Source organism: Rhinatrema bivittatum, chromosome 19, assembly GCF_901001135.1.
Source record: "Rhinatrema bivittatum chromosome 19, aRhiBiv1.1, whole genome shotgun sequence".
Lineage (NCBI taxonomy): Eukaryota > Metazoa > Chordata > Amphibia > Gymnophiona > Rhinatrematidae > Rhinatrema > Rhinatrema bivittatum.
Genome location: NC_042633.1, coordinates 21157035 through 21170285, shown reverse-complemented (window position 1 = coordinate 21170285; position 13251 = coordinate 21157035). Strand labels below are relative to the sequence as shown.

General features: G+C 50.3%; 1 protein-coding gene across 1 annotated transcript; it reads left to right on the top strand.

Moving 5' to 3' along the window:
* The first annotated feature begins 290 nt into the window (after positions 1-290).
* Positions 291-12561, top strand: CACNG7 (calcium voltage-gated channel auxiliary subunit gamma 7). Its single transcript, XM_029585717.1, has 5 exons — positions 291-486; positions 1345-1431; positions 10729-10869; positions 11284-11429; positions 12205-12561. Exons 1-5 carry the CDS (start codon positions 291-293, stop codon positions 12460-12462), a joined length of 828 nt encoding a protein of 275 aa, XP_029441577.1. The 3' UTR covers positions 12463-12561.
* The last annotated feature ends 690 nt before the right edge of the window (positions 12562-13251 follow it).

Below are 13251 nucleotides of genomic sequence, written 5' to 3'. Positions count from 1 at the left end.
GCAGGAGAGCACGTGTAGAGTCGTCCATCTGCTATCATGTTCTTTAGGTATCCAGCAGTCATGGTTTACCAGTTCTGATGGCTCCAGTTCTTGGATTAGCTTCTCGTTATATCATAGTTGGAACAAGATCCCTCTTGGACCTCTCTCAGTCCCCTCTTGTCGATGACTCCATTCTGCTGGCCTCACTTGCATCCGGTGAAACTGAATTTCCTCCTTTTTACCCCCTCCTTTCTCTCCCCAGGTAATTGTGCCTCGTCTTTCCTTGAGCTCGCCTCCCGCTACCTCTTAGGATGAGTAACTGCAGCAGCCGTGCGCTGACCTTGCTCAGTAGCGTCTTTGGGGCGTGTGGCCTCCTGCTTGTGGGCATCGCTGTCAGCACAGATTATTGGCTCTATATGGAAGAAGGAATCGTCCTGCAGCAGAACCAGACCACGGAGGTCAAGATGGCACTCCACGCCGGGCTCTGGAGGGTATGCTTTGTCGCTGGTGAGAAATTTAGTCTCTTTGTCCTTCAAACCATTGACTGTACCCAAGTTCCTTTGACTACACACAGATTCGATGGCTTACATCTTGGTTCTGTTGACTGGGTTATATTTTGGTTCTGCTGACAAGACTCATACACAATTGGTTATGTTTTGGTTCTGTTGACTAGACTCAGATTCAGTGGGATACATCTTGGCTCTATTGATTGCATCCCGGTTCTGTTGACCGTGGCCTGGCTCTGTTCCCTAGACAGAGATTCAATGGGTTAATTCCTGGCTCCATTGACTGTATCCTGGGCCTGTTGACCAGACCCAGATTTGACTTATTACAGTCTAGTGCTATTGGGGAAGAAAGAGAAAGAAATCCTGCTTCAGGTGATGGCGTCATTGAGCAAAGACAACAATGAGGTCCACAGTGAACAGTGCTGTTAACAAGGCCATCACTGAGTTATGTCACTAAGGTTATTATTGAGGAAATTCCTCACTGAGTAATGTTGTCCTCAAGATCATCATTGAGTGATGTCATTAAGCAAGGCCGAGGTCATCACTGAGCACTGCCATTGAGCAATGCTGTCATTGAGGGTGTCATTGAGTGAGGCAGTCACTGAGCTATATTATCATTGAGATTGTCATTGACTGACACCATCATTTTGTGTTGCTGTCATCGAAGTTGTCATTGAGTGAAGCCATCGTTCAGCAACGGTGTCATTGAGATCATCACTAAGCAATATCATCAAGGTTGCTGTTGAGTACTGCTGTCATTAAGATCGTCATTGAGTTAGGCCATCATTGAGTGCTAGTGGACCCAATAAATCTACAGACTCTCAGGACTCAGGGGGGAAATATTTTTGTTTTTTTGCAGGTAAAGAGAAAGGCAGATGTGTGGCATCAGAATTCTTCCATGGGCCAGATACCGACATTGTGACGGAAAATACAGCAAACATTCTTAGTAAGTCAAAAGTATTCCAGATCTCGTAACCAGGCACACATCAGTCCCGCAACAGCCTAACCTTGTGTGTGAGAAGGCCTCTTATTCCTGCAATAGAGCCTTGCCACACAAGTGCCCTTCCTGACTCAACCCAGAGTAGTTTACAAAGCATCCAGGAGGCTTCCAGTCAATCGAATCCAAAATAAAATACTAGTTTCTGGATGTGATTTCCAGGAGCTAAGTCTTTGGGATAAACCTTACCACATAATTGGGCAGACTGGGTGGGGCAGTTTGTCTTTTTCTGTCATCTAGCATGTTATATGATTTGTCAAATGGCATCACATGACTGTGTGCCAGCATTCCTTAATGCAAGGGGGCTCAAACCAATCCTTGGGGACTCCCTCCCCCAGCCAGTCAGGTTTCAGAATATCCCTGTTGCATGACCCTTAGGCTGAAGGGGAGTTGGTGCAATCTGCAGAGAGAAGCCCTGCAGGTCCCCACCGTTGGCAGGCGGAGCTGGCTGAAGCAGAGGCCCAACTGGAGCTTCACCAATACCAGCCCTCGTTCCCCTTAGGTTGAGCCCTTGGGTGCTGGGGACAGCTGGACTTAGGCATGGGCCTCTGTGGAGGTGAAGATCCGTTGTGTAGAAAATGTTGCGGGCCAGCACACTAGGAGAGAGTGGAGTCAGGTCAAGCAGCGGTCAGGGCAGGCGGCAGGTGATCAGCGTCAGGTTCAGACTGTGGTCAGAGGTGGGCAGAGCTCTCTCAGAGTCATGGTTCAGGCAGTGGTTGGGGCAGGCAGAGGTCAAGCAGCGTCTAGGTCCAATTTGAGGTCAAGCCAGAAGTCTCAACCAAGGTCAAAACCAGAAGTCAGATCTGAAGTCAAAGCCTGGAGTCCAATCCGATGAGACAAGGAATGAAGAGGAGGATGGGGAACCACAGGAGCAGGAAGGGATGCTGAAGACAGACGAGGGAAGACTGACTAGGAAGACAAGAACTCAAGACAAACCAGACTGCCAACAGAACTGGAAACAAGACAAGGGAACTTGTCTTGTTTCCTGCCACACAGGAAGAAAACGGCCAGCAGGAGTGTTGTGGAGTGGCTTCCTGTCACATTCTGTTATGGTTATTGATGTTTGGGTGGATCCTTGGACACTGTGGCAGCTGACCACACCCATGGGCGGGCAGTCCCGTGAGGGACCACTGTGTCAGGCTAAAGCTCCGGACACACAAACACAGATTTGAATCTTTATTTAAACAGTTTTGGAAACCACCAGAGGTGGCAGTAGTGAGTAGTAGATGTCGAGCCCGGCTGGGCGAGTATCCCACAGGACGCTGGAACAACGAATCCTCTGCTTGGCTGTGCTATAGTGGAAAGAGACTGAGAGTTATGAGTACACAGTAAGAAACATACAGAGTCCCAGGTAGAACAGGAGAAGCTCCGAGACAGGGAGAGCAGGCCCTCGAGGAGCGAGTACCTGATCCCTTAGAGCAGGGAGACCCAGTGGTATTGTACTCACACAGCGATTCCACTAGACGAGAGGTCTGGCACTGGAACAGAGCGCAGGCCCTCGAGGAGCGAGTACCTGGTTCCAGGGAAGCAGTACTCTGGAATAGATGGTAGTTGTACTCACAGATGGAAACTGTTAGTGAAGTCCTCCAAGTAGAAAGGGTTGTAGATGCAGGCAGCGACTCAGGGAACATGGGCCCTAGAGGAGTGAGTACCAGTTTCCTGATAGCACCTGAAGAAGCAGAAGAGGCCCCCGAGAAGCGGGTACCCCGTTAGCAATAAGAGTTTGAGATAACGCTGGAGTGGCAGAGCAGCTTCAGTACGGAGAACGAATCCCATCCGTAGAATTCCGGTTGCTAACTCGATTAGCTAGCAAGAATTGTAGGCTTAAATATCCGGGCAGCGTGATGTCATCTCAGAGGGACACCCCTGAGGTTCGCGCCAATGAGGAAATAAAGATGAGGGCGGCGTGCGCACGCGCGCCCTATGGTACCTTGGAGGAGCATGGCGGGAAGCAGCACCAAAGCCGGTCTGGGGACGCCAGAGAGGACGGCAGACAGACGCCGTGGTAGCCAGTAGTCCGAGGTGAGCGGGAGAAGCCGCAAGAAGAGTGAGGTAGGCGGGGCGAAGCCGTCGCAGACCGATGGTCGCAACAGTACCCCCCTTCAAAGGGCGGACTCCAACTCTTGTACCAGATCTTGGTTTCCGAGGATGCATCTGGTGAAACTGATGAAGCATCTCTTTATCTAGGATATTAGCCATCGGCTCCCAAGAATTTTCTTCAGGGCTGTAAGCTTCCCAAGACAGAAGGTATTCCCAAGTCTTGCCATGTCTTCTTACATCTAGAATGGCTTTGACCTTGTATTCTAGGTCTTCTTCTGCATTGATAGAAGATGGTTCAGGAGACTTGGATGAGAACTCACTGAGAATGAGTGGTTTCAGAAGTGAAACGTGGAATGCATTGTGGATATTCAATCCAGGCGGTAGCTTCAGACTGTATGTAATGTTGCCAAGACGTCGGAGAATTGGAAACGGTCCAACGTAGCGAGGAGCAAATCGAGTGGAGGGTAACTTTAGTCTCAGATGCTTAGTGGATAGCCAGACTTTGTCACCAGGTTGAAATACAGGTGCTTTAGAATGCTGAGCGTTGTATGATTTCTTTGCTCGATCACCCGCTTTAATTAGCATTTCTTTAGTCTGAGTCCATAGTTGATGGATATCATCAGCAGTGGATTGAGCTGCTGGGGACGACACTGAGAGCTTCAGTGGAAGTGGCGGTGAAGGTAAACGTCCATATACCACTTCAAATGGTGTTGATCCAGTGGGTGATGCTGGATGTGAATTAATGGTGAATTCAGCCCATGGTAACAGCTCAGCCCAGTTATTCTGACGGCAACTCACATAGGCCTGAATGAACTGTTTCAGGATCCTAGTCATCCTTTCAGTTTGGCCTTTAGATTGTGGATGATAGGCAGATATATAATCCAGAGAGATGTCAAATAGCTTGCACAAAGCCTTCCAGAATCTTGCCATGAATTGAGATCCTCTATCCGAGACTATGTGCTTCGGTAGGCCGTGAAGGCGAAAGATGTGTGCGATGAAGAGCTTCGCAAGCTCCAAGGCTGAGGGTAAGCCAGGCAGCGCCACGAAATGAGCCATCTTGCTGAAACGGTCAACTGTGACCCAGATGGTATTCATTCCTCCAGAAAGAGGTAAATCAACTACAAACTCAGTAGCGATGTGAGTCCATGGCTGTTCCGGAACTGGCAGCGGTTGTAGCAATCCCCAAGGCTGACCAGAAGTAGGTTTATGTTTGGCACAGCTGGAACATGATGCTACATAGGAGTATGTGTCTTCCTAATAGTTGGCCACCAATAGTACTTCTGTAATTTCAGCAAGGTACGGCGTTGACCAGGATGGCCAGCCAGCTTGGAATCATGAGCCCAGTATAGATGTTTCTTTCTGAGGTGTTTTGGCACAATTGTTTTACCAGCAGGCACAGAATGGGTAGCCGCCAAGATGACTTTCTTCGGGTCGATGATGTGCTGAGGTTCTTCAGGAACATCCTCAGAGAGGAAAGAGTGTGATAGAGCATCAGCTCTGGTATTCTTGTCTCCGGGGCGATATTTGAGCACGAAGTCAAAGCAATTAAAAAACAAGGATCATCTGGCTTGCCTGTGGTTAAGACGTTGCGCATGACGGAGATACTCTAGATTCTTGTGGTCTGTGAATATGGTAATTTGATGTTGGGCGCCTTCAAGCCAAGGCCGCCATACCTCGATTGCCAGTTTACTAGCCAGGAGCTCTTTATCTCCATTCCCATAGTTCTTCTCTGCAGGAGAAAAGCGTCGCGAGAAGAAAGAGCAGGGATGTAAGGCTTTAGAATCTCCAGTTTGGCTTAACACGGCCCCTACTCCAACATCTGAAGCAGTGTTTAATTCCTCGAACGCGGAAATGGCCTCTGCAGACCATTTAGAAGCATTGGCCCCTTTCCGTGTCATTGCAGTTAAGGGCACAGTTAAAGAAGAGTAGATCTTTATAAAGCTTCTATAGTAATTTGTGAACCCCAAAAATCGTCTCACGGCCTGCAGACTGGTAGGTTGAGACCAATTCTTGATAATCTAATTTTTGGGGATCCATCCGGAAGCCTTGTTTAGATACGATATAGCCAAGGAAAGGCACAGAATCTTTATGAAATTCGCACTTTGACAGCTTGGCGTAGAGGCGGTGTTCTCGAAGTCTCAGTAATACTTGCTTGACATCTGCTAGATGAATAGGCATATCCTGTGAGAATATCAAGATGTCATCTAGGTGAACAATGACACTTTTGTACAGAAGGTCCCGTGCGAATGTTGTTCATCATGTTCTGAAACACGGCGGGAGCGTTGCACAGGCCAAAGGGCATTACCAAATATTCGAAATGGCCATCTCGAGTGTTGAAAGCTGATTTCCACTCGTCGCCGTCACGGATGCAAACCAAGTTTCGAGAATATCTTGGCTCCTTGAAGTCGATCAAACAGCTCTGAGATCAGAGGTAAGGGGTATCAGTCTTTAATTGTGATCTCGTTCAGACCTCGATAGTCGATACAAGGATGCAGAGTACCATCCTTCTTCCCCACGAAGAAGAAGCCTGCGCCCGCAGGAGACTTAGACGGTCTAATGAAACCTTTTTGCAAGTTTTCCTCAATGTACTCGGACGTGGCCTTGTTCTCTACCACTGACAGTGGGTAGACACGTCCCTTAGGAGGTTCAGCATTGCAGTTAAGTTAAGTTAAGTTAGGTTTCAGTCTTATGGCACAGTCATAAGATCTATGTGGCGGAAGGATGTCAGCAGCTTCTTTGGAGAAAACATCATGGAATGATGCGTACTGAGGCGGCAGCCCTGGCATCACTGGAGTTGTAGGTATGCAGAGAATAGGAGAAACCTCCTTTAGGCATTTGCTATGACATTCTGGACCCCAAAGGGAGAGTTCCAATGTAGCCCAGTTGAATTGTGGCATGTGCAGCTGCAATCAGGGTAACCCCAGAACGACAGGGTGCATGGCCTTCTCTAACACAAAGAAGGAAATTGACTCAGTATGGAGAGCTCCAGTGCGGAGGACTACCGGTTCGGTACAACAGGTAACATCACCCGGCAACGGCTCTCCGTGAATAGATGATAGGAGAGGTGGAATCTTCAAAGTGATGAGGGGAATCCTCAAATGTTCCACAAGTCGTCGTAGAATAAAATTGCCTCCTGCCCCTGAGTCCACCAGGGCAAGGGTCTGGAATTCCAAAGGTCCACAGATCAGAGAGACAGGGAGAGAGAGCGGAGGAGAGGGTGTAGTAAGGCCTAAGAAAAGTCCTTCCGCAGGACTTAGGCCCGTCCGTTTCCTGGACAGATGGGGCATGTTTGGACTGCATGACCAGCTTGTCCACAATACATGCACAAACCATTCCTCTTCCAAAGTCTTCTCTCTTTGGATGTCAGGTGACTGCGACTAAGTTGCATCGGTTCTTCACCAACGGCAACAGGCATCACAGGGTGCATCCTGAGTGCAGGCTTAGCACGAACTTCTTTCTGAAAAAGTCCTTTACCAGGCTTGAGTTCTTGTACCTTATCATGAAGCCGGTGATCAATTCTAGTAGCTAAGGCCAGTAGCTCATCCAGCGAGTCAGGTGTCTCACGAGCAGCTAGCTCGTCCTTCAAACGGGAATCCAAACCTCTGAAGATAAGGGTTTTCAGGCATCTAGGGTCCCAAAATAATTCAGTAGCAAGAGTCTTGAACTCTATAGCAAAATCAGCCAGTGATCTGTTGCCTTGCTTCAGGTCCACCAAAGCAGAACCAGCAACAGTGTGTCGGGCAGGATCATCAAAAACGGATTTGAACAAGTCCATAAAGCCATCAATATCCTGGAGTATAGGGTCTTTGCGTTCCCACAGCACGGAAGCCCAAGACAAGGCCCTTCCATCAAGATAAGATAGAATGTAAGTAGTCTTGGCATAGGCTGTAGGGAAGTGAGAGGGTTGTAATGCAAAATGCATGCAGCACTGGTTTAAGAAGCCTCTAGTTCTTTGAATCTCTTCAGAGAAACAAACTGGAGCAGCAAGAGGCACAGTAATCTTTATAGTTACTTCAGGTAACTGACCTTCATTACTGGAAGTAGAGCCTTGATTCTTTTGTGCGTGCAGCTGATGAAACGCAGTAGTGAGTTTCTCCAATGCGTCTTGTTGTTCAGCAGTGTGCAGGGCCAGGCCTGGGATGGCCTGCAAGGCATTGAGCTGAGCCGGATCCATGGAGTTAGCAATCTATTATGGTTATTGATGTTTGGGTGGATCCTTGGACACTGTGGCAGCTGACCACGCCCACGGGGGACAGTCCCGTGAGGGACCACGGTGTCAGGCTAGGCTCTGGACACACAAACACAGATTTGAATCTTTATTTAAACAGTTTTGGAAACCACCAGAGGTGGCAGTAGTGAGTAGTAGATGTTGAGCTCGGCTGGGCGAGTATCCCACAGGACGCTGGAACAGCAAATCCTCTGCTAGGCTGTGCTGTAGTGGAAAGAGACTGAGAGTTATGAGTACACAGTGAGAAACATACAGAGTCCCAGGTAGAATAGGAGAAGCTCCGAGACAGGGAGAGCAGGCCCTCGAGGAGCGAGTACCTGATCCCTTAGAGCAGGGAGACTCAGTGGTATTGTACTCACACAGCGATTCCACTAGACGAGAGGTCTGGCACTGGAACAGAGCACAGGCCCTTGAGGAGCGAGTACCTGGTTCCAGGGAAGCAGTACTGTGGAATAGATGGTAGTTGTACTCACAGATGGAAACTGTTAGTGAAGTCCTCCAAGTAGAAAGGGTTGTAGATGCAGGCAGCGACTCAGGGCACATGGGCCCTCGAGGAGTGAGTACCGGTTTCCTGATAGCACCTGAAAGAAGCAGAAGAGGCCCCCGAGGAGCAGGTACCCCATTAGCAATAAGAGTTCCAGGTAACGCTGGAGTGGCAGAGCAGCTACGGTACGGAGAGCGAATCCCATCTGTAGAATTCCGGTTGCTAACTCGATTAGCTAGCAAAAGTTGTAGGCTTAAATATCCGGGCAGCATGAAGTCATCTCAAGGGGACGCCCCTGAGGTTCGCGCCAACGATGAAATAAAGATGAGGGCGGCGTGCGCGCGTATGCTCTAAGGTACCTTGGAGGAGCATGGAGGGAAGCAGCACCAAAGCCTGTCCGGGAACGCCGGAGAGAACCGCAGACAGACGCCGCGGCAGCCAGTAGTCCAAGGTGAGCGGGAGGAGCCACAAGAAGAGTGAGGTAGGGTGGGCGAAGCCGTCGTAGACCGACGGTCGCAACACATTCAGAAGAAATGGCCCGACGAGGGAGCTCAGCAGGAGTTTGGAGGCAGGCATGGCAGACAGCCGTGTCTCGCCGGGGAGGCCGGCCATGGCATCAGGAGGCAGGATGGATGGGCCTGGCCAGGAGGTAAGAGCGATGGGCTGCGTGTGTTCTATTAGCACGGCCTTACAAGGCCTTGCATACTGTTGTGTTTGGGGACCACTTGGAGAGCGATCCCATTTGAGGGGATTGTGTGCCCTTGGGCCTCGGCACAAACCCAGAGGACTCCAAGACAGCGCCGAGGGTTGGCGAGACGTGTCCCAGCATGGGTGAAAACAAAGTCTGACCCTCTGCCGGACCTGCATGCTTCTGGAAGCCAACAACACTATGTTGGTATTTGAACAGTCCTCCAACTGTTCCCAGCCCTTTCGGACCTGCCGCTGGGTATCGGCAAGAAGGAGCAGGCCGGACTGAGGATGAGGGCAGATGGAGGCCTTGTGACACAGAAGACTCAAGACATGGACAAGAAGACTCTGGATGTGGACGAGGAACTTGGAAGACTCTGGACGAGACGAGAAGCTTGGAAGGTTCGGACATTGGCACTGTCTCTCAGGGCGCCCTACACAGCCCACCGACACGGGCGGACCCAATGGGCTGGTCACGGACCACCCTGTCCCTGTAGCGCACCCTACACAACCTGAAGAGGCTGGTCACGGACCACGTGGATAGCAGGACAAGCGCAGGAAGGGAATCCAGCTGAGACGAAATTCCAATGACGAGAATAGGAACTGACGAGATGGATTTACTCCAACAAGGTGTCATCTGGAGAACCAAAGGAGCTGGAGGGTCAAGAGGACTTGGAACAAGCAAAGGAGGAGCGGAACCTTGGAACATCAGGAAGTGGAACATCAGGAAGCCTGGACTAGGAACCTCGGAACATGAAGACATGGAACATCAGGAAACTACGAAGACTCAGGAAGCAAGACGAGACATGGAGCTCCAATGAAGAACAAAGACCTGATGGAGCGCTGGAAGACGAGACTTCCAAGAGCAGGAAACTCCAATGCAAGGAAAAGCAAGACTGAAGGTGAAGCCCTCTTATAGGGCTGAGACAGGAAACAGTCATCAGGTGGGGCCCAGGGCATATCCGGCCGCGGGCCCTTTAAATCTTGTGAAGAGGCGCGGCCCGTGTCTTAGGAACAAGAAGTCCAGCACCGAGGATAGTGGCCATGCTTGCCGCTGTGTCGCTGAAGAGCAGAGCTGGGCCGCAGAGCAAGCCCCGTCACCAGCAACAGCTCCTGCCACTGCAGGAGGGATCAAAGGCGGCTCCGGCCGCCAGGAGAGACCGGGAACTGCGGCCTCCGGGCCACGAAGATGGAGAGATGTTAGCGGTGGCCCCAGCTGCATTGAAACACTGCGGCAGTGCCCGCCAAGTCGGAGAGGCACCCCGAAGTCTGAGGCTCCTGCCGCGGTGAAGAAGACAAGCTGACTGCGCCTCCTGCCGCGAAGAACATTGGCGGCTCCATGCCGCGTTGGTAACAAGCAGTACAAGAGGTAAGAGGCCTGCTCATGGGATGGGCACTGCGGGCAGGAATCATAACAGCGGGTCCATCCCGCGGTCCGCGGAGTGCAACAATCCCTAATGAATATGCATGAGAATTATTTGCATGCATGCAAATAAATCTAATGTATATTCATTAGAGATATCCTGAAAACCTGACTGGCTGGGGAGGGGGGTCCTGAGAACTGGTTTGAGCACCTCTGCCTTAATGTGCCACTCCTGTCACAAGATCATCCAGAAGCTCTATGCTCTTGTGAGCTTCATCAAATTAGTGGGGAAGAGAAGGAGGAAGGAGAGAGACTCCTTTTCTCCCAGTAGGGGGAAAAGGAGGATAATGTATAAGAATTCCGCCCTAGATTCTCTCCTATGACATTGAAACCAGCAGTTCACCCTTATGCCATTATCGTGCCTTCTTCTCTCGTTCTGTGTAGAGACAATCCGAAGTGCCACGCCATTCCCCATGGTCAGTCTCTTTCTGGTGTTCACGGCCTTTGTCATCAGTAATATCGGCCACATCCGACCTCAGAGGACCATCCTTGCCTTCGTCTCAGGCATTTTCTTCATCCTTTCTGGTGAGCCTGGCAAAAATCTGAGGAAGGCAATGGGAGGGGGGGGGGGGGGGGGGACGACACACGACACATAGAGCAGCAGTGTCAGGTCTTGGACTGGCTCCTTCAGACCATGCTGTGATAGAGTCTTGTTGAGCTCCAATCACGGCACTCTAGTATTCTTGATCCTTTTCTAGTTCTATAACTTAGTCTGCTATTGAAATATCCCAGTCGTACTGGATAAACTACCTCTGGGTTCCATTGGCTATGTCCTGGTGATGTTGATTATGTTTCCATTCATTACCTCCCAGTTCTGTAGATAGATCTTTTTTTCGTTGACTGCATCTACATTCCATTGACCAGATCCTGATTCTGTTGACGACGTCTATTTTCCTTGGACTGAATCTTGAATCTGTTGCGTGTATTTTTTTTCTCCAGGTCTCTCCCTGGTGGTCGGACTGGTGCTTTATATCTCCAGCATCAACGATGAGGTCATGAACCGACCCAGCAGCTCCGAATTGTACTTCCACTACCGCTATGGCTGGTCCTTTGCCTTCGCTGCCTCCTCCTTCCTCCTCAAAGAGGTTTGAGACCTTTCCCATTTGATGCTCGCAGGTTGCGAACACATCTTTGAAGCTTCTGTTCTACAAAATATTTTCCTAATAAGATGGCTTCCATATAATCATCGTTAAATTTCCTGTTACCCAATTGTTACATCAGATGGTGCCAGGCTGCAGTGATTCGCTGGGAGAAATGACCCCCAGGATGCAGTGACAGGGACTTGGTCCTGGGGGATAAATGAACCTCATGACACAACATTATAGCAGCTGGCTCTGGCCGTGTGGGCTAAATAACCCTCGTAATGCAGGGTTACAGGGACTGGCTCTGAGAGGCAGCGCTACACAAGTTGCCCTGGCTGCATTTCAACCCCTTTCAATCTGTATCCCGCATCCCTTCCATTTCCCCTGGGCCTGGGGGAAGGGGGAGAAGCACAGGGGGTAAGCTGGCCCATACAGATGCATTAATGGGGACTACCAGAGGTCAGCCACCAGGTGGCCTGCTTACACTTCTTCCAGGCAGATATTTTCCTATCAAGGCTCACGTTTAACAAACGGCAGCCTCGAAACACTCCCCAGCCCGCAACCCCAGATAAATCCATTTTATATAAACATCTATCTGGCTTCCAGACTCTTCAAAGTTTCTGACTCTTCCCACATACAGCTATAATCTCTAAAGAGAAGGGGGAAGGTTATTTCTTTTTCTGCTTGGAAGACACAAGGCCTAGGATTCCAGCTCCCCTGAGGGCCAAGTCGGTTCTCCCTCCGTCACTCACCTCCCTTTTTCTTTTCCCCCTCTCAGGGCGCAGGAGTGATGTCCGTGTACCTCTTCACCAAGCGCTACACTGAGGAGGAGGCCTACCGCCCCCACCCGGCCTTTTACCGGCCGCGGCTCAGCGACTGCTCGGACTACTCTGGCCAGTTCCTCCAGCCGGAGGTGTGGCACCGCGGGCGTAGCCCCTCTGACATCTCCAGCGACGTCTCCATCCAGATGGCCCAAAACTACCCACTGGCCATCAAGTGCCCGGATCACATCCACCTATCCACCTCGCCCTGCTAAAGAAACTGGGAAAGAAGTAACGACAGCAAAATAAATATAGGGGGAAACCGGGAATCCATTTCTTGTCCCCTCTCTCACAAAACAAGAGACTTTCAGAACTGCAAAATAATTGACTTGGAATAATTGACTTGGTTCTCATCAACTCTTCTATGATAAGAGAACTCTACCGGATTGCCGCCTCCTATGCTCTTCTCTTCTCAATCTCTGGATTTTCCTCTCCCCTTGGTTTTTTTTTTACCATCTCTGGACTTACATTTTAAAAAGGGAGGGTGGGGGGGGGGGGGGGGGAGCACAGTCCAACGGGCCAAGAGGAGGGGGCCACCTTCTTGGAGGTTGAGCCTGGCTTTCTGGTTTCCCAGCATGGACTGGAGATTCTACCATTTGGTTGACTCCTTAGTCATGGTCGCCTGACATCCGAGCCTCCGCATCCACAGTCCCGAAATCAGGTTTTCATCAAAGGACCATTGCGCTTTCCCTAGTTCAGTCTGCCTAAGAGAAAAACTATTAAAAGGTCACTCCTGTTTCTCCCACCAGTAAGAGGTTGCCAACCGGTCGCGCTGCATCGATGGGACCTGGGGCTACTCTGCCTTTCTGAGAGAAATTTAGATGGGAGGGTTGAGGGGCAGGCCCGGCCCATACCTCGATGACCTGGCTCTTGTTGGCGACCTTATCCACCCTAAACTCACAACTTGGCCTTATGAAACAAAACTGGCGCCCAATCTACGTTGGCTTCCTGCAGTTGAGCTGGTCTAAGATTTTTGCCGCTGTTATTTCCCAGTTATATAGTTT

What these genes read in the sequence shown, in the direction of transcription:
- CACNG7 (XM_029585717.1), top strand. Translation starts at nt 291, where the DNA reads ATGAGTAACTGCAGCAGCCGTGCGCTGACCTTGCTCAGTAGCGTCTTT. An exon ending in AAATACAGCAAACATTCTTA is followed by an intron (nt 1,432 to 10,728) that starts GTAAGTCAAAAG and finishes CGTTCTGTGTAG; the next exon opens with AGACAATCCGAAGTGCCACG. An exon ending in CATTTTCTTCATCCTTTCTG is followed by an intron (nt 10,870 to 11,283) that starts GTGAGCCTGGCA and finishes TTTTTTCTCCAG; the next exon opens with GTCTCTCCCTGGTGGTCGGA.